Below are 21,923 nucleotides of genomic sequence, written 5' to 3' on the forward strand. Positions count from 1 at the left end.
ATGCATCTGGAGGTTAGTGGGGCAGCTGTTGTTCTTGGCCAGGTTCATTCATGTGTCTGAGGTTGGGGGCTTTTGGCTGGGGTGACTGGGGCAAGTACGGCAGTGCAGCTCCACTCCTTGTGCCTCTTACCTTCCACTGGGCATGTGCTCCTGGTGATGGCAGGGGTAAGAGCATGTGGAAATGCTCAGGGTTTTTTGGGCCTCCCGCTGGAACCAGCACACCACCTTCCCTTGGCTAAAGCAAGTCATAGGTCCACCCACATTCAAGGGGTGGGGAAATAGGCTTTTCCTCTTTAGTAAGAGAGGAACTTAAAGTCACATGGCAAAGACTGTGGGTTCAAGGAGGGGCTGAGGAAGTTTGGGGTTCTTAATGCAATTAATCTGCCACACTGGGCATCAAAACTCCCGAGTCGTATTTCACAACTAACTGGGACCTTAGGGAAGACACATTTGTCAAATGGGTGTATGAGCTTCAGTTTCCTCACCTGGAAAATGCGTCTGATGATCCCTATCTGCCCGTCTCACACAATGACAAGGAATTTATTCGTTTCTTTTCTTTAGCCCACACTCAGAGTTTGGGGAGAATCATAAGCTGTGCAGTACTGTGATGTGGGAAACAGGATTGCTCCTCCATGGGCGCTCACCCCACAGGACTGGCAAGGAGTGTGGACAGTGGGGAGAGGTCCTGGCAAGACAGGAACCCGCCTGCTGACCCTGCATCCTGGGCTTCCGACATCTCAGGTTCTCCATTGTGAATTAGGCGCTGTTGTGGGGTCTAATTAATAATGCATGTAAATGGGGTTTGAAAAGTGCCAAGGGTTTTGTGGTTATAAGGTATTGTTAGATACAGTGCCACCTTTGCCAAAGTAGATATTTGATGCCTGGCTTGACTGCGAGGCACTTCCTCAGTCTCCCTAGGAGATGAGATAGTTGGGAGCAAATTGTTCTGTAAAGATGTTTCCACAGCCCAAGAAAACGATGAGCAAGACTTATTTGGTACTTTTTTTCTACATGAGCACTGTGAAGGTTGCCTGTAAATTGCTGGTGATTGTACCCAAGGTTCTTCTGTCTGTTTTCTGCCCAAGGAAGAGAAATGCTAGGGTTGGTGCTTTCTAGGGGGCATTTTCCCTTTCCGGTCCTACTTGGTCATCCCTCAGAGAAAAGTCTGTGTTTCTGAAGGTGAAGCAGGCATCACAATGTCTCTGAAATGCTGATGTGAAGTTCACTTGGGTGCTCCAGCTAAACTGGATCCGGGGCCATTCCTCCCACTGGCTTTGGAGGAAAACACCTGTCAGAACAACAGTTCCGCTCTGGCTCTGGAGACAGTCACAGGAACGGAAGGTGGGGCTTGGGGTCTTTCACACCAAGCTCAGAAAAGTGGGGTGGTTCAAAAGATAAGTCTTTCAGGGTGGGAGGGAGAGACCAGAGAATGGCAATCCATTCTCAGGGCCTGGGAGCCCATCAGAGCCTGCAAGATGCTGGCTTGCACCATGTCATCTGTTTTTGTGGTTCAAGTGCAGGCTGCATTCCTTTCTTTCTGAGGCTTCACGTCTCTCCTGAGGCCGACGCTCTGGCTGGCTGTGTGGAAACACCTGGCTCAGAGTGCGTCCAACTCCAAAGTGCAAGAGGAAGCGCTCGAATGCTTCTCGTCACAGCGCATTGTTATTTTTCTCTTCCCTCTCTCATGAATCATTGTGCTTGGAATCTTTCTGGGAAGGGTTTCTCTGGCTAATGATTCTGTCTGTAGAACTGGAGACTCTGACACGCTGGTGAGTGGTACTCCAAGGATGCTGAGATTCAGGGAGAACAAGCCTTATTGGGCTCACACAGTCCTGGGCTCAGGTTCTGGCTGCAGCAATGCCAGCTGCGTGGCCTGGGGGAGGGGGGAGGCTCAGCCACTGAACCTCAGTTTTCTCATCCGCAAGCTCCTTTATTGCAGTCCACATTAGATGAGAGCAGGTGAGTGAAACTGCCGTACACAAATGGGTTTTGAATCTGATTCAACACCAGTCAACCCTTGACCCCTCACCCCACTTCTCTGGTGGCTGCTGAGAACTTGCATTCATGTCCTCTGTGGAAGGTGAAATCCAGACAGGAGCCTGTCAGTGTCCAACTTCCAGAAGGTCTCTGACATGTGCCCTGAACAAGTCTGCTTACAGTGTAGTTAACCTCTGCCTCCTGCCAGGCACCCACAAGTGAGGCATCTGTTCCAGGACCTAGTTCTGATGCTCTTCGAGCTGCATCTTCTCAGGTGCCACTGTTTTCTCTCTGAGCCATCCCTGTTCTAAGCCAAAACGTGGAAGAAACCCTTCCTTCCCACTCTGCCAAACTTTGTCACAAAATCTCACGGTACCTCTCACGGCACACCAGAATTGGGCCTTAATGTACGAGCAGGAGTTTACTGGGTGAGGGGTAAATGTACTGCATATTTTACTTAGAAGCTACCTCTTCCCCCAGACTGACTTTCTTTCCCCAGAGATGCTGGGGCTGTCTGCCCTGCTCCTCTAGTCTCAGCTGGAGCCAGGGACTGGCTGCATTGTGACAGCAGCAGCAAATGCTGCTTTCATCCCTCCAACTGCAGCTACAGGACTCTGAGCTGGACTGTAAAGGCTGTGTGGCCTCTACTGCTAGAAACTTAGCACTTGAAATTGGCCTTGTGGCACCACATGCATGGGGCTCTTGAGAAAGTCAGTAAACCAGGGTGTGTCATCATATGAAATGCCTGCCTTGTGGAAGGAACTTCATAAATGCCTCTCAATTGCCTCTCCCTGCCACTGACTTCAGTATCACAGTAGCCTCCTGAATTGTCTCCTTGGATCCTATCTCCTCCAATGACAATTCACCTGTCCCCCATGCTGCCACTAGGCTTTTCTATAACATCGACGTTGGGGTGAAATCTAAGCCCCTGAAGGTGGCCTTTGAGGCTGTTTACCATATGGCTCCAAGGAACCCCTCCTACCTGAGCAGCTCCTGCCTTCTCCAAACTTTGTCACTTGTAGCTCTGCCGAACCCTTTGCCTGTCCCCGATTATACCTTGGGCTTCCAGACCTTGGCCTTTGACCTCTCACTTATTCCTGCTTCCTTCACTTCCCTCCGCTCACCTATCTGTCCTTCAATGCCAGGCTCAGGTGCCAAACGAAGCCTCTCTGATCACTTTGGCCCATACTATCTCCCCTGCAGAGGTCCCTGCTTCCTTCTTAGTGTGTATATAAGCACTTTTGTGCACACCCCTCTTCAAGCTCATTGTAATGTTGTAATTTTTGTATATGTTAGTCTCTGCTGAATTCCTCAAGGGCAGGTCCTGTGACATCACTGAAGCTGAATCCTCCTCTCTGCAAACAGAGCCTGCAGATGCTAATGAATGGATGTCTAATATGGAAATAGGAAGTTAGATATGAGTTGGGTCATCCATGCCTTAGGAGGAAGGGGGTTTGAATATTTGGGTGAAACAGAAAGTATATAACATGGAGAGAAAGGAAGAATCTGTGAGATTTCTAAGACTAGGTATAAGCAAGAAAAATTTTATCTCCCTTCTAAGCATTCTGAAAGGCTTGCTAGAGTTGAAGATAAATCTTTTGACTTAAGAAAGAGAGACAAGGGGGGGGGGGAGAAAGGAAGAGGGAAAGAAAGAATACATGGGCATAAATAAGAATGAATTTTCAGATTTAAGCATGTATAATGTATATGTAACATTACGGAATACTCAGGCATTGTGCCAAGCACTTTACATGCATAATCTTATTTAATGCTCTTGGCAATACCATGAGGTAGTAATTCAGTTTCTCCAGACCCAAGACCTGAACATAAACAGGAGTTAGATGGGATAGGAAGGAGAAGTGGAGCAAGTACAAAAGAATAGCAAGTACAAAGGCCCTGAGGCAGGAAAGAACTTTGTATGTTCAAGTACCAGAGAGAAGGCTTGGGGTGTGGTGCTAGAAGATAATAAGCAGGGGGCAGATGATGCCATGGAGTCATAAAGAGACTGCATCATGCAGAGTTTTGTAGGTCATATTAAGGCTTGGGCTATTATCCTAAAAGCATGTTAGTATTTCCGCCTTTATCTTAAAAGGGATGGCAATCCATCGAAAGATTTTAAGCTAGAAGTGGAGAGTGGAAACATACTGGTGCTGGCATGAATTAGATTTTTAGTTTCCAAAGAACAATTGATTTGAAAATTTTGGAAAGGGGCCAAAGGTGTAGGCACTGGATTAGGAGTCTGTTGCGTTTATTCAGGTCAGAGATGATGGGCACTTTCACTAGGTGGTGGAAGTGGACATGGAGAGAAATGGATGAATTTAGAAATGGTGGGGCAGGAGAATGGAAAGGACTTGGCGATGGATGGGATGGAGGCATGGAGGTAGTGGAGAGGTAAGGTAATAACCAGTTTCCAGGTCAATCATACAGGGGAACAGAGGTTCTATTTCCTCACATGGGGGATATTTGAGGGGCAAGTTTCAGGGTAAAAATTGGGGGACATCTCATGGGCTCAAGGATCAGTGGAATTTTCTGGGATAAATGCTGGCTTTGATGATCACTAAGGTCTCTAGAATTTCTAAAAGTAGGAACTGATCCAGACCACCACCGTTCCTAGTGGTGCTGTGTCCCTTTCCTATGGGGAGCAGGAGACTCAGCCTTGTAATAATTGTGGTTTTGCCCACAGCTCCTTGACCTTTGAAAAGACACTGAAAAGGAATCAGGATCACTGGCATCTGTCTCTGCTACACTCCTTGTTGATATTTTATGTACTTCATACCATGAAGTAGTTTCAGGATCCAAAAGTCTTAGTCCTGGAAACTAGAAAGCAAAATTAGATGGCATTTTATCCATTCATTTCCCCAAGAAACCACCGCACAGTGACCTCCTTCATTTAGGAAGGAGAATGTACATGAATTGAAAAGATGGGACAGGTAGCGCTTCAGAAGGTACAATCTGTTGTTATAGTGTTCTTGCCAGGACAGCCTGCACCGGGCAACACACCTCAGTGCAAGGGAGAAAGTACTAGAGACCAGGGGAAGAGGAAGGGAAGGGCTAGGGGCTGGAGTGCATCTCCACGCTGTAGGTGGGCACCTGGGCTGGAGGTGACAACCTGATGTATGCCCAAACGGGCCACAGAGGTGTGTTAGACTAGGACATTGCTCATTTGGTTGATCTCCAATAACATTGTAATGCTGAAACAGACCTTAATCCAATGACTCCACTTTCTGTGGAATTTGAGGCCCAGAACTTGGTTCTCAGTAGGACCACAACAGCAATCTGCTGACCAACTGACCGACAGCAGTGAAGCTATCTGCCCCAAGCCTCATGAACCCCAGTAAATTTATGAAAAACAGAGACATATATTGAAGAAGATACAAGAAACATTGTACATAGGACAATGACGCCTCAGTCCTTATCAAAGTGGGCACCTTGGGACCTCATACAGTTTTCCCAATTGTCATTAGCTGCTCCATTGTATTTTCCTGAACCTCATCAGCAGTCTTAAATCTCTTCCCTTTCAAAGGCGATTTTAGTTTTGGGAAAAGTCAGAAGTCACAGGGTGCCAAATCTGGGCTGTAGGGAGGCTGAGTCACCTGGGTGATTTGATATTTCACCCAAAAACTCATGAGACATGTGATGCATGAGTGAGCATGTTGTTGTGATGAAGCTGCCAATCACCAGCTGCCCATAGCTGCAGCCTTTTGAATCATCTGAATATTTTCCATGAAGGAATGTTCAAGCTTAATGCAAAATATGATGCAGATTCGTTGCTCTACTTTCTCAGTCATTTTGAATGTGACAGCCACACAGTACACATGCTCACTTGATGGCATCTACTGCCCCCACTGACTAGTACAGTGAAGTCGTCAGTGTTCACATGTGTGCACATTCCAGTCCACTCTCCTTGGCTGTTGTTACATCTATATTGTACAAACCGTTCTTGCTATATTAACAATGGCTGGACTTTTTATGGACAGATGACATTTTATATATATATATATATGTAATTCCCCAAGCAAGGCACAGAAAAAAAAACCCCACTACACCATGCTGCCAATGGTAAGATAATAAACATGAGGTGTTTTTTTCCTTTGGTAATAAGACCCAAGACATGAAATATGAGCTTGAAAGAGAGTTTCACATCACATTAAAAGGACAAACAGATTTATACTGGGATAGTAAGTGCACACTCTGAGCCCAAGCGTGAACTATTGGATTCCAGCCTGAGCACTGAAATTCGCTACCACACTGGGAGACAGACAGGGTCTGCTAAGGGAGCTGCAACCTTTCCCTCTTTGGTTAATCTTGGGTCAATATCACAGTCAGCAGATATGCAAGCAACTGCTTTGGACTCCTATAAACTAATAACAATAATACCATGACGAAGAGTCACACCTCTTTGTAAAAGTTTTTACTCTTTATAGAACTTTTTCATGTATATGTATTTCCCAATTTGATTTTACCACGTTCTTAGGTAGGTATTGTTATTCCCAGTTTACGGATGAGGCTGATGCCTTGAGGCAGAGCTGGAACTGATGAGAACTTATTTTTTTGTCCATGTTTGAGTGTGAGATAGAGTCACCACACCATAGCATGCATGTTATTGGTGCCCAGGCTTGTAACCTGCTATTAAGCCATTAGGCAACTATAGTAATTTTGTATTTCTTTCCAAGGCTTTTCCTAAAAGTTTGCTAGACTCAGCATTTGAGAAGGCACTTCTCTGAATTCCCTTTTGCATGTCTTGCTGTACTTCATCTATCCTCAAAGGCATGGAGGGTCTCCTGAAGTTTTTCTTGCTGGTTCACCTATTGACAAGAATTGATAATGTAATTATAATGACTTGCTTGATGTGTACCATAAAAATGAACCCCCTTCAAATAATTAGGCCCCACTCACTGATCTCTTTGAAAATTTACACACACACACACACACACACACACACAAAATATACCTGAAATCAGACCCTCCCTGCTTCTCCCTCTCTCCTTTCCAAAAATCAATTGGCAAAAACTTGCCAAGTTGCCAGGATGAGGTAATGGGCAATAACTCATGTGGTTTTCAGGAACATAAATCACTCTGCCTGATGTAGTGCGTTTGCATCCTGTGGCAAGGTTTCTGAGCAGGAACTGCAATGTGCATAAAATATTGGGGCTTCACTGTGGCCTTGGATATTCCTCCATGTGGCATTCTCATCAGAAGGTCAGGGAAATTCATCCTGCATCCTATTACTGTCAGGTGAATGCACACATGGCCAGAGGCACCTTCTCAATAAACATGAGCAGCTTTTGCCAGGCGGTCATTGCATTACGAGTTAATAGGGTCAAGGTGAGGACAGCTGCCGGGGCTGTGGGTCTCCCTGCCCTGGGTGTGAATCCAACAGGACTGGCATTAGCTAAAGTGACATTTGCTGGGAGGGTTTTCCAGACATATAAGCTTGAGGTTTACATATTGCTTTTGTTTAGCAGATAGAGCATTAACATTAATGAGTGAATTTGAATGTATTTGGTAAGATTTATGTTCTCTGTTTTGTTCTATACCAGGTCTCTAATCACATTTTTGGTACCTGTCTAACACCCAGGGTTATGTGAGGTTGTCAACCTTATGGGAGATGTTAGCTTACTATGACCCAAACATGGCCTTGCCAGGGCCACTGATACTGAGCAGTAAATTTTTTCTCACCTCTCTCCATACTAGTGGAGTAATGCCTATTATGTAGAAGATTTGAAAAATATAGAAAAGACAGTGATTACTACAGGAGTTGGCAACATATGGCCAAATCTGTCCCATTGCCTGTTTTTATAAAGTTTTATTGAAACACAGCCATGTGCATTCATTGCTATACTGTCTTGTGGCTACTTTTGTGCTACAAGGGCAAAACTGAGTAGTTGCAACAGAGACTGTATGTCCGGCAAAGCCTAAAATATTTACCATCTAGCCCCTTACAAAAAAGTTTGTCAAGCCCTGGTTTAACACATGGGTGCTTGGTAAATATTTAATAAAGAAATGAATCAATCTGTAATTCCACTACCTGGAGATAACCATGATGAACACTTTGGTGTATATTCTTCAGTTTTTTTCTCTGTGTATAAATAGCTGTATTTATATTTTGGGAGGACTAAACCACACATCCTATTTTTGTAATTCACTTTTGTCATTTGACTATATATTATGGCAGTTTTCCAAGGATGTTTACTATTTTATATGATTTTAAAACTGCATAGGAGTTTGTTGTATGGATATGCCAGTTATGTTGTATCCAATTTTTCAGTTTTGTAAACAATATTGTGATAAATATCCTTGAACATATATTTTGTGTGTGCCTCTGATTGTGAATTATTTCATCTCATATCACTAATTTGTTTTTCACCTAGATATACCTTGTCTTCCCAGTACATTGGGAGTTCCTCGAGGGGAGGGATTCTATTGTATCATATTTCCATCTCGGCTCCTCCTGCCCTCTGAGACAGATACAGTAGGCTGGCAGTAAATGCTTGTAGCACATGTGATATCAATATAATGTCCTGTTCCTTCCCTCTGATTGTCCCGACCCCATAAGTCCTGCATCAGCTCTCTCTGCCTTCATGAAGCCTCAACCGACTCTTCAGCGCCCATGGTCCCTCCCTCCTCTGGTCATCTGACTTTCTATATCATTCACTGCTTAAATCATATTCTGTAATTCATTAGAACTTTTGAAGTGCACATTGCATTAGTTTCCTATAGCTGCTGTAATAAATGGGCACATACCCGGTAACTTAAAATAATACACATTAATTCTCACATGTTCTAGAAGTTGGAAGTCTGAAGTCAGTTTCACTGGGCTAAAATTAAGAAGTAGACAGGGTCTCTCTTGCTCCTCCCAGAGACATTAGGGGAGAATTCATTCCTTGCCTCTTCAAAATTCTGGTGGCTGTCAGCATTCTCTGGCTTGTGACCACATCATCAGTCTCTGGCTCTCTGGTCACAATGCCTCCTCCTCTCCTGTCTGTGCCGATCTCCTTCTTTCTCTCTCCTACAAGGACACTAGTGATTGCACCTAGGATCCACCTGGGTAGTGCGGGCTAGTTCCTCATCTCAAGAGCTTTAACTTAATTACATCTGCACAGTTCTTTCCTATCAGTCGGGGTAACATTCGCAGGTTCCAAGGATTTGAAGCTGAATATCTTTTGGGGGTCATTTTTCACCTTACCACATACATCATCTCATTTTACTGGTTAATAGATTCATTTAAAAATATTTGTGAGGAACCAACTTGGTGGCAGGCGCTGGCACTGTGCTAACTGCCTTTCATCATAACAGGGCAGAAAGGACTTGAAGATAAATAACTGTAGTCAAAATAGCTGAGCACTGGCCGAGCAGCCAGGAGACCCAGGTTATGGTACCAGGGTGAAGCTCTCTGTTCTTCAGTATCCCCTTTATGAATTAAGGGGTTGGACCAACCACCACTTCCTGAGGGACAGAGCACCACTGTTGGTACATATGTAGGATGATTTTAGGTGGTTCACAGAGACAAAACTAAAAAGCATTGACTCACAGAAATAGACAGTTATTTCCTCTTTAACCCTCCTCCAACCCTTCTGATTACTTTAAGGAGAAAGTTGCCTTTAGGTTCTAGCATGCCTTAAACACTCTCTATAATACTTGCCAAACTCCTTTAATTTAAGAGAAAGCAGGTTTCAGACTACAGAATCTAGGTAGAATTTAATGACATTATTTCATGTTCATTGTATTTATTTTTAGTTACTTTCCATTAATGGTGATTCAGGTTTCTTCAGTTACAGCAATACTATGAATCATCTGATGTAAAAAGCAAGGCAATTTAAAGAAATATATTAAATTAATATAGAACAGTTGGTTTTAGAGAGGACACAATGTGAAAATGGCTCTAAAGTTTGGGAAACACTTAGATCACAGGTGGTGAATGCAAGGCCCGCGGGCTGAATCCAGCCCTCCACCTTGTTTTATCCGGCCCGACACCTTGTTTCTACCTGGCAACAGGGTTGAGCTTTCGCTTAACTGTTAAGGAGTAGTTACATTTATACAGTCCTAAAATCACATTCGTCTCTTTGAAGGCAACAGTGAGGCTGATGTGGCCCTGGGTGAAAATGAGTTTGACACCCCTGCTTTAGATGTTTCCAGGCTGGTCCCAGTTCTCTGACTTCTATTTTAGTTTTAGGAGCATGGTAGTCTTGGAAACATAAAAAGAAGCATTCTCATCAGAGGACGCAGCTGGAAAGTCAGCATTAATGAATCCTGATCTCTTCCCATTTAAATGCATCTGATCCTTGAGGGACCATTGGGCAGCAAAGCTGTGAATATTAATATTGTGTTGAAATTGATCACAGCTCATTTTAGCTCAGAGCTTGTGGTAGGAGGAGGTATGGCCTTATTCTGACCCTTCTTTGCATTTCACCAAACATCAGGAATGCAGGGAGGGACTTCTGACTTCTGTATGAGAGGGAGTGGCTAGTATAAGGACATGGCACAGGTGCTAGGGGGAAACCCTCTCCCTAACCCACTCTGCTTTCCTCTTTCTGCTCAAGGGAACTGGTTTAGCAATCCAGGCTGGGTACTCAGGGGGCTACAGAGCTGGGTCTCTGCTTTTGGACCTGGGTGGAAAGTGGGAATCTCCTGTCTCCCATCTCTTCAGCCACGAATGTGTATCCAATGCTAATTCCCTGGTGTGTTTGGAATCACATCATCTTCTCTTACTTACAGAAAGATTTTCCTGGTTGACAGCATCAACATTATCATTATTAAATACCTCTTATTTTTTCAAAACACTAGCCCATTTACTGTGCTTCCTTTGGCGGGGAGGGGGTGGTGGTGAGAAGCGGAGGGGGAAATGCAATCATTTCACCCAGCTTCTTCCCAGCGTATGTGTTTCCCCACCCCCAAGAAAGTTGGAAGCAGATAACATTTGTTCAAGGAAGCCTCAGGAATTGATGTGCTTTGGTTATCTGTGCTAAGTCTGGTCCTTGCTACTCTGAGTAATTGCAGGATGGCTAAAGACTGTAAAAACTTGGCTACCTTGGTATAGTACAGGTGGCAGGTGCACAGGAACCATTCCTGGCAAGAGGAACAAGATTTGGAGCCCAAAGACTTCTTAATGTTTAGGTGAAATTAGGCAAGTCACTTCACCTCTCTGCCTCAGCATCCTCCTCTGCAAAATGGGATGACAGTGTAGCTTTCTTAAGGCTGTATCTAATATTCACTGCTTTGCTTAACAAGGGGATGATGTGCAGAAGCACTCAGTGCCGTAATTGTCTGCTTTTATTCCTTCCATTTTGCAGCTGAGAAACCCAAGGCCCAGGAAGGTTACTGACTTGCCGAATATCACCTAGCTAACAAGCTTCAAGGCCAGGCTCTGAACTCATCAAGTTTGAGTTCTTGGCATTGCATCATCCTCATTTAAAAGTCCCTTGCTGGGGCTTATTGCCTCTGGCCCATGGGATCAGAGCTAGACCAGGGCAGTGCCTGTCAGGGTCAGGCCAGTCAAAGTTGGAATCCTGTGATTCAAGCAGGCCCTTTCTTTTATGATGGGCCTCAATTTCCCTGTCTATAAAATGGTGTGATAGCCACCCCCTCCCCACAGCCCTCTGAGGTCAGAAGCAGTGAAGGCTTGGTCAAGATTAGTAAAGGACAGACTGATGCCATTGGTAGGGGTCCTTGGCCTAATGAGGGAGACAATACAAGGTTCCAGAAACTGCTGGCATGTGCAGAGAAGATTCATGGAGCAGCTTGCCCCCAGATACCAGGCTGTCTCCACCCAGCATGGAGGCAGCAGAGACAGTGGCTGGCATAGCTGGACAGGCAGTGGTTGCTGGGTTGCCTGGGAAATGGTGGGTGGCAGCTGTGTCTGGCCTGGCAGCTGGTGCCCTCCCGAGAGGGAAGAGACGTGGAGTCTGGGAGCCCTCAGGGCACAGGGCCCCCAGCAGTCTCTTTGCACATTGGAGGCTGGGAGAAGGGGAGGGGATGCATAGCCTTTTGCATAGGGCCCAGAGAAGAAATGAAACATAGGCCTAGGCTTGCAGGGATTGGGAGGAAGGAGGAGGGGACCCAGCCCAAGAGGTCAGGGGTAGAAATGGTTGCAAGTAATTCAACCATCCTCGTGAGGTTGTGGACTGAGGGCACGAGACAGGCCTGGGAAACACCCAGTGTGCTCTGTGCTCACTCTGTGTGGCTACAGTGGCAGTGATGGCTCATTCCTGCTATTTACTGCTTATCTACTCTGTGCCAGGCATCATGCCAGGTGCTTGATATGCATGCCATCTCTCTTTTGACAAACCCACCAGGAAGGTGTTATTATTCCCCATATTACAGATGAGAAAACAGACTTAGAGAGCTGAAGTGACTTCTCCAAAGCAGAGAAAACCAGGGTGGAAGCCCAGGCTGGGTGTCCCCAAAGCCTGTAAGATGTGCCTCCTCTCTGAGAAAGCTGTTTGCTGAGGGTTTCCTAGGTGTCTGGCACATTACACACATTATTACTAGTCTGAGCCTTGCAGCAACCCTGCAGCATGTGCAGAGTTACCTGCCTTTTACAGAAGGGAAAACAGCTCAGAGAAAATGACTCGCCTGCCCAAGCCCTCCCCTGGCAGAGACAATAGTTCACCTTATGGCAGCAGCTGGAGTCCAGACTCCATGGGTCTATCTGCTCTGCCACACAACTTCCCTCCCCTTCAGGGAGGTGGGTGTTGGGCTGGTGGCAATGACAGTTTCCATTACTACGGTGTTCCCAGGGCCTCACAGACCCTATCATGCTGCTTTTGTTGGAGGGATTGTGCTCAAGTTCTTAGTCATAAAACATGGGTGCCATCACTGACTCTCAGGACCTTATTTTCCATTTGAGGAGATGAAAAGTGGCCACAAAAAGCAATAAGAATAAATGATAATTATAGCTAACAGATTAAGCCTCTAATACTGTGCTGTCCAATATAAGTTTCTGCAGTGATGGAAATATTCTGTGCTAATACAGTAGCCACTAGCCACATGCGCTTTCGAGCACTTGAAATGCGGTAAGTGTGACTTAGGAATATATTTTTAAATTTTAATCAAATTTAAATAGCCACATGTGGCTTGTGGCTACTGTATTGGACAGTGAAGTATTAAAATAGATGTAGCACTGTACTAAGAGCTTTCTCAAATGATCATTTATCATCCTCACGACAATATGAGATAGATTACTATCCTCTCCCTTTTACAGAGGAACTTGAGTCAGGGAAATGAGGAAACAAGCTTGTCTGGCTGAACATGTGGAAGGGCCAGGATCTGAACCTCCCTGGGCAGGTAAACCCAGAGCCTGCCACCTTGTGTCACCAAGCTGGTGTTTCCCTCCACCACAGGAGGGCTTGAAGTCAAGGCCAGGATGTACTGGGTTAGATGTGATGACAACCAGGACCAGTGAGAATGGCACCAAGATGACCGGTGGAGTGCAGGGTGGAGACAGGAGGTGGAGCAGGACTGGATCCCTGAAAGGGGAGGCACTGGATCCCCCAGGGAAAGCACCTTGATGTGGACACTGGATAATCTTGGTTCCTGTCTGCGCCTTACTACATATTTGAGCCCTAGCTTCGCCACTTTCCAAGTGATCCTGGGCAAATCACTGTGGCTCCTTGAGTCTCAATGGTTTCATCTATAAAATAGGAATGATAATCGTATCAACCTCATTGATGTGGTGATAATCAGGAATGACTGTGCATAGATGTGATGAGGCCCTGCCAGAGGTAACCTACCATATGGTTCATCCTCCTTGGTAGCTCCCGGAACTCTGTGGTGGGAAGGTTATACTAGCTGCCTCTGTGGAGCAGAGGGGCCAAACACTCATGTGATCTTGATTTTTGGGATAAACATGGACTGTGAAAGTAGGGCCTCACCATCTCAAGAGATGTCAGAAAAGTTACCTTGTTCTCAGGACAGAGTCCGAGAATTAGAATTGGGTGGGCCTGGGAAACTGTATTTGAAATTGCTTTTAGGGTCACGCTCTGGCCTCTCTTTCTAACCCGGGAGAACCATCTGCAGGCTTGGGACAGAGGCCTCTGGGGACAAGTCATTGGCATTCCTAACCGGTCAGACCTGTTAACCAGAAGGCTTTGTATCAAGTTTCTGGCTTTGTCTGCCTTTCTTTTTTCTCTTTTTTATTATGGAAAATTTCAAACATTACAAAAGTAGAGTGAATAGTATAGCAAGCCTCCTCCCCATACCCATCACTACAATTACATTTCAACAATGAAGGCCAATCTTGTGTTACCTATAATCCTACTACTCCCCAGGCCCCCACCCAAGGTTATTTTGAAGAAAATCCCCATAGGTCTTTTTTAAAGTAGTCCCTATGACCCTTTCATAAGTTTCTGGTGGGAATCAAAGGGTGCCATTTCAGAAGAGGGCACTTTAGCCGTCTCAGAGTTCTAAGCCAGGTGCCTTGCGATGGCAGGCACTTCCACTTCACACAGGTGATGAGCCTGCACACGTGCAAAACAAAGCTTGTGTGTGGTTCCTCATTCCAGCATTGTTGATGATAGTAAAAGATTATTTTAAAAAATTCAGAAAAGAGGACTGGTTAAAAAGTTTTACAGTGGGATGCTATGGTATTGTAAAAAGGAATGAGGAAGTTCTTTATAAAAAGATATGGACTAATCTCCCGGATATAGGCTTGAAAGGTAAGGCATAGAACGCTGTGAATGGCATGCTATAATACGTAAAAAAGAGAAGTAATATACTTGAAATATGCCATTATTTCTGGAAGGATGCACATGAACCAGGTGATTTGGTTTCCTTGCTTCGGGGGACCAGGTGGCTGGTGGACAAGGGTAGAAGGCTTTTCTCTTTATACCCTTTTTTACTTTTTGAATTTTGTATTAATTTAAAAAATTCCTGTACTTCCTATCTAAACATCAAATTCTCTTTTTTCTGTAAATCTAAAACTTCTCTTAAGTATATTAATTAATAAAAAGATATTTATCCAAATGCATAGAAAACTTCTGTCCACACAAAAACTTGCACAAAATATTCATAACTGCCCAAAATTGGAAGCAACCAAGCATGTCCTTGAATGGGTGAATGGATACATGGAACATTAGTCCAGACAATGGAATATTATTCAGCAGTGAAGAGAAATGAGCTATCAAGCCGTAAACAGACATGGGGGAACCTTAAATGCTTACTGTTAATTAAAAGAAGCCAGCTTGAAAAGCCTATATAATGTATGGCTCCAACTGTGCGATGTTCTGAAAAAGGTAAAATTATAGGGATAGCAAAAGATGAGTGGTTGCCAGGGCTTGGAGATAGGAGGAGGGGAAGGATGGACAGGTGGTGCACTGGAGGGTTTTAGGGCTGTATGACACCATAATGATGAATTCATGTCATGGACTTGTTTAAACCCTAGAATGTAGGACACAAAGAGTGCACTCTGATGTCAACTGTAGACTTTGGTCATGAATATGTATCCATATTGTTCAGCAATTGTGATAAATACGCCGCACCAACACAAGATGTTAATAATGGGGAAATGTGCAAGAGACAGAGAAGGGGTGTTTGGGAACTCTGTACATTCTGGTTAATATTTCTGTAAACCTAAAACTGCTCTAAAAGCAGTCCATTAATTAAAAAATACAATTTCTAATTACCTTGGATCTTCCTGCACCCACCCTCTGCCTGTGAGAGTGACTGCCGGTGGGTAGACGTGTGAGGAAACTTGTTCTCCCGTGATGTGGGTCGCCCTAGGTATTGCCCCGAGTGGCGGAACTGACATAGGCACAGTGGTCTTTGGTGAGACTGTTGCTTGGAGAGTAAGCAGGAGCACTGTGAGGGGTGGACACACAGGCTGTAGATTCTCGAGCTTTGAATGCCAGAGGAATTTGGCCTTGATTCTATAGACAGCGGGGAGCCGTGGAGAATTTTATCAGGAGACTGACATGGGGAGAGCTGTGCTTCAGGAGACCTGGGTTGCAGAATTAGTTCTGCCCCTTCTCTGGGCCTCATGCCTCTGTCTGTTACCCAGGAGTCTGCACCAGGCCATCAAGGAGGTCATCTTCAGCTCTAAGGTTCTGAGATCAAAGCCTTTCTCCACTTTCCAAGACCTACCTCCTCCCTGCCCCACCCCCTTTTTATTTTTCTACACCCAATGTTGTGTGCAACTGCCCCCCTGGGGGAAACATCTGCTAAATGAAGTCTGTGCCTTGGGAGCAGTTCTGTTTTATTTTTTTTCACCCCTTTTGTAATCTGCAAGGAGGAAAATCCAAATCCGTGCCTGCCCTGAGGAGGAGCAACTTGCAGGGGAATTAGCAATAAAGAGATGGGTAATCAAATCCCCTCCGGGTTCCAGGGCACAGGCGGGCTGCGCTGGCGCTCCTGTCAGGGCGCCTTCCCGTTAGAGAGACTTGACTCGGAGGCAGCCAAGCTGCTAGAGGCTCCAGGCATGACCCAGCCTCGAAGGCTCCAGCTGGTTGTGTGAATTGGGGGAGGTTTCTCTGCTCCTTCCAAATCAGCTCCTGTCATCACAGTGTGATTTATGAGCTTTTCCTCTAAAATATGAGAACATTGGCTCCTGATTGTGCCCTGGAGTGGGGAGAGGCAGTGTCTGCAGCATTTCTAATAAATACTATCTCTTTGGACCACCATCTTGTTACAGAAAAGATGCAAGAGGTTGAATACAGATAGATTATGGCTTTTTTTTTTGTTTTTAATAACATAGACTCAGTCTAGTGAGGTGTCAGGGAGGGAGGTCATTGCTCCCATCTGAAGGCTCTGGGCTTGATTTCTCAGCCAGTTGCCATACACCAGCTGTTAAGGCCAGAGGCTACTTACCTCTGAGCCTCCACCTCTTCATCCACGGGGAAGAGGTGGGGGAACACTCGTAGCTCCCACTTACTTACAGGGGATGCTGCGCAGATTGTGTGAGATAAATATCTGAGGAGCTCAGCACCAGGCCTGGAAGAGATGATGTGCTCCAGAGGCGCTAGGGATTATTAGGATTGTTGTGAGTCTCAAACAGTGGATGGTCTAAAAGTAATTTGGAAAATATTTGGAAAGCATTTTTATAATTATGTGTTGATATGGCAGGTCTTGTATTTGGAATGATGGCATCTCAATCCAGTTCAACAAGTAGGCCATGTCATAGGTGTGCCTGTAGAATTTGTTACAGTTCCTGGAACAAAATGTGACCTTGGACAAGTTTCTGATCTTGGCTTACACAGAGCCTTGGTTTCTTCATCTGTACAAATGGATAATAACAATATTCACATCTCGTGTACGCTGTGTGTGTTTGTGTGACATGTGTTGTGTGTGGTGTGTGTTATATGATATGTGTGTGGGATGTGGTATGTATATGTAAGTGTGTGTGATGTATATATGTGAGTGTGTGGTATGTATGTGCATGCTGTGTAGAATATATGAGTGTGGGGGTGTGGGGTGTGTTCGGGGTATATGTGTGTGGGGGGTATATTTTATGGTGTGTGTATGTGTGTGTGGTGTGTGTGAGTATGTGTAGTGTGAATGGGTGTGAGGTATGGTATGTGTGTGTGGGGGGGTATGTGTGTTGTGTTGGGAGAGACTCCCACAATCACAACACTCAATGTCCTTGGGTAAAAGCACTTGGTAGAGGTAAATAGTAATTTGCCAGACAGATATTTATATCCTGATGACCCATATGTGCTGGGAGAATCCACCCTCAGTGCTTAAATTTCATGTGAGGAGCTAAGGCAGATAGAACACACATACATGAAGAAATTAAAAAGCAGCACGAGATGATCTGACAGTAACTGTAAGTTCCATGAGAGTTCAGAGGAGGGTCACAGAGGCTGAGCAGTCCAGACTTCCTGGGAGGAGCAGTGCTTGACATGGGCGCTAAAGCAGTGGTTTTGGTTTTAAAACTTTTTTGCTTGCCTACCCTCTAAATGAACTTCTGGAGAAAAAAAGCTTCTTTTGCCTCACACATTTTAACTTGACATCTGAAATGTTTCATTATAAGTTTAAGTAGTTGCAAAAGATATAATTTCTGCTGTATTGTAAATATTGACCTTGTAGAATAAAATTACACTACTCTTCTGAATCTATCAAATGGAAACTAACATAGCAATTTCTAATTTTGACTTTTTATTGAAGTATCACTTATATACAGTAGAATGCATAGACCATCAGCATGCAGCTCAATTCACTTTTACTCATGTACCTGCCACCCAGGTGGAGGTGGGGTATGTGTTCAGCATTCTGCAGGGTATCCTTGTGCCTCCTCTCAGTCAATATCCCTTCAAAAGTAACCATTTCTCTGACGTCTATTATCACCATATTGTAATATATACCACCATAATCGAGTTTTGCATGATTTCCTTTGTTCTGGCTTCTTTCAATCAACATGACATCTCTGAGATTCAAGTGTGTTGCTGTAGGTAGCTGTAGTTCATTTTCACTGCCATATAGTATTCCATTGAATGAATATTTCACATTTTAAAAAAATCTTACCTACTCTTAATGGAAATTTTGGGTTGTGTCTAACATTTGGCTATAAAGCTACTGTGTGTTTTCTTCTCTATGTATATTTCATGAACATAAACATTGGTTTCTTTTGGGTATGTATTCATGAGTATAATTGACAAGTCATTGGATAAATACCATAATACAAGGTCTGTCCATATAGTATCCAGCCATGTAATATGTAAAATAGAGGCCTTTCTTGAAGAAGACAAGAAACATTGCACATAGGACAATAACACCTCAGTCCTCTTCAAAGTAGGCACCTCAGGACCTCACACAGTCCTACGAGTCACCATCAGCTGCCGCATTATATTCTCCTAAATCTCATCAATGGTCTGAAGTCTCTTCCCTTTCAAAGGGATTTCATTTTTGGGAAAAGGCAGAAATCTCAGGGCACCAAATCTGTGCTGTAGGAGTGGGGGGGCTGAATCACCTGGGAAATTTTATGTTTCACCAAAAAACTCTGCATGAGATGCAATGTATGAGCTGGCTCATTGTCATGATGAAGCTGCCAATCACCAGTTGCCCATAGCTGTGGCCTTCTGAATCATCTGAATAGTTTCCATGGAGGAATGTTCAAGCTTAATGCAAAATTTGATGCAGATTTGTTGCTCTACTTTCTCACTCATTTTGAATGCAACAGCCACACAGTATACGTGCTCAGTCAACAGTGTCTACCACCTGCACTGACTAGTGCAGTGAAGTCATCATTGTTCATGCACGCGCATTCCAGTCCACTCTCCTTGGTTGCCAGGTTACTTCAATGTCACACAAACTGTTCTTGTTGTATTAACAATGACTGGACTTTTTCCAGACAGACCTCGTGCACTGGTATTCACCACCATTCTTCAAAAATTACCTGCAGAAGTCAGAAATTTTACGTTGTTTCTTTCTTTACCTTCTTGAACTCATAATTCTCTTCTACTTCCTTAACAGAATTTTATCTCACTATTTTTTTATGCTTGAAAAACTTTTTATTGATTACTCTATCATACTTCCTTTTACCCAAACTATGTATGTGAATGGAAATGGATGTTTAAAAAATTTCCTTTGAACATGAAACTCTAAGTATGTTTTTCTTGGATTGATTTATCACATAACTTATCAAAATAATATCAATATTTCATAATTTGATAAATAACTACTGAACATAAAGAGATAGTATGGGAAATACTTCTCATAATGAGGTGGATAGGGTGGTTGATGGCAGAGCTTCTTTTTAGGTGCATAAAGACCATTTGGGTGTCCTGATAAAATGCAGATTCTGATTCAGATGGTCTAGGTGGGAGCCTGAGATTCTGCATTTCTAATATTCCCACCAGCAATGCTAATGCGGTTGGTCCATGCATCACATTTTGCATAGAAAGGGGTTATGGTCCCTAGATTAGAGGAAGATTTGCTAACATCAACATTCTCCATTGTCCGCTTATTTGGCACCCAAGTATCTTGACACTTAGAGACACTGAATCTTAGCCAGATTCTGGATGAAAGAGAAGTTGCTCTTTCTTCTGCAAAGAGGCAGAAGCACTGTCGTGAAGAGGGAGCTGGGAAAAGAGAGGGTCGTGCCATCTGGACTGAGGCACATTTGCAGGCAGAGCAGGAGAGTGGGATTGGAAACAGGATCTCCAGCTAATAAATCTTCCTGCCTGTCTACCCCGTGGGGAGTCTTCATAAACCCCAGCCTAGAGCTGCCCCTTTTGAAGACCACTTCTCTAAAGGATGCTGAGATAGTGTCAGCCACCATTTCAGACAGGCTGTCCATTAATGCAGGTGGAATGAGGCATTTCAAGGACTGGTTTGGATAGTCTTACAGTGTATTGGGGGAAAATCCTGAGAAGGTGAGTTTGGGGCTAGGTGGTAGATGACCTTGAATTTCATGCCAGGCAGTTGGACTTAACACTCAGGCAGAGGGAGCCTTGGGATGATTTGAGCAGGACGCTGGCATGAGCAGAGTGCTGTGGGGAGACTGATTTTTGAGCAGCTCGCGGGGTGGCTGGGAAAGAGTTAATGCAGTGACAACACAATGGGCTGGATAATAGGTTGGCTGTGGTTATTGGGATTTGTTGGCTGTGATTTTTATCTCCACCACCTACTCACTCCCAGCTTTTGAACTTTTGCCCTGGTTGCACAGACCTGGTTTGCTCCGTCAGTATTTCCTGAAGTGTGGGCTACATTCCTCTAGCAGCACCTGAGCTGTTTGTGTGTGGAGCTAAGATAATTCAGAGTGGAGCACAGGCACCGCCTTAAATAAAACTGACACGTAGGAGTGAACGCGTCCCCTCTCAGCCCTTTCTCAGTCCAGACAGCACCTTTCTTCAGCACTGCTCTGGTTCCCATGGTCCTGTTGTTGATGAGACAGTGAGCAGCTTAGGCTTAGCAATAGTCTCTAGAGAGAATTTTACAATTTTTTTTTTGTTTTCATTGAATTGATTTTCTGTTTCAGCATGGCAAGTGGTCCTATTTTCCCTCTTCCTGTAGCGACATAAAACTGTACATTTTAAATAAGTTCATCTCAGTAAGAAAAGTGAGCAGATTTATTAGATGATTCAGAAGAAATAATGCTGGAGGCACGTGGCTATGACAAAAATTGTGGTGGAGATAATGCAGTGGTTCGACTTTGGGAAACATTGGGTCAGACCATGTGGCAAAAATGGGCAAGTGCCAGATCCTTGCACCAATGACTGGAGAGGCTCTGGGTGGTGGTGGGTGGGGGGAGGCACTGGGTCAGCTGGGTGGGTCCCACTGCGGTCTTCACCACCAGCCTGACCTCCTGTTCCTCGTCCTTGCCTCTGCCTGCAGAGATCCGCACGCAGCTGGTGGAGCAGTTCAAATGCTTGGAGCAGCAATCAGAGTCTCGGCTGCAGCTGCTACAGGACCTCCAGGAGTTTTTCCGCCGGAAAGCTGAGATAGAGCTTGAGTATTCTCGAAGCCTGGAGAAGCTGGCCGAGCGGTTCTCCTCCAAGATCCGCAGCTCCCGGGAGCACCAGTTCAAGTGAGAAGGGGCAAGGGGTCTGGGCGATGGGTGGCAGTGTGATGGGGTGGGTGGGAGGTTGGCTGCAAAGCTGAAAGGAGGCAAGGAGTCAGTGGAGGGAGATGGCTGCCCCTGAGGCCCTAGGTCTGCAGGACACTTCACCTCCAAGCCTCAATCTTCCTCAGCAGAAAGTGAAGGTAGAAATAGTTTCTCCACATAGGCATACTGTAGGGAATAAATGAGTAACCAGAGAAGGCTGCTTGTCTCAGACAGTAAGCGCTCAATAAATTGTTGTTGTCATCTTATCCTACCAGGCACTGTGCTAGCCAGCCTCCATTTAGGCCAAGGTGACAGCCCACCTCCTTTGAGGCATCGTGGCCCAGTCCAGTTCTCTTGTATTTCAGGGTCAGCCAGCCTACTTCCAGATTGCTTCAGCACAAGGACCTTAGAATTTTTCCTCCATGAAACTGATGCTCAAAGCATTCCTCTCCCTTGCTCCCCTGGAGGACCT

At 44.8% G+C, this 21,923-nt stretch overlaps 1 protein-coding gene across 1 annotated transcript in view; it reads left to right on the forward strand.

Annotated features, from left to right (window-relative positions):
- The window catches only part of SRGAP3 (SLIT-ROBO Rho GTPase activating protein 3), a 243,948-nt gene that overhangs the window by 94,747 nt on the left and 127,278 nt on the right, over nucleotides 1-21,923 (forward strand). Inside the window, 1 exon segment of the mRNA XM_028518183.2 lies at nucleotides 21,241-21,433. Within this exon segment, the coding sequence (XP_028373984.1) occupies nucleotides 21,241-21,433 (193 nt within the window).

This window comes from Phyllostomus discolor, chromosome 7 (assembly GCF_004126475.2).
Source record: "Phyllostomus discolor isolate MPI-MPIP mPhyDis1 chromosome 7, mPhyDis1.pri.v3, whole genome shotgun sequence".
Lineage (NCBI taxonomy): Eukaryota > Metazoa > Chordata > Mammalia > Chiroptera > Phyllostomidae > Phyllostomus > Phyllostomus discolor.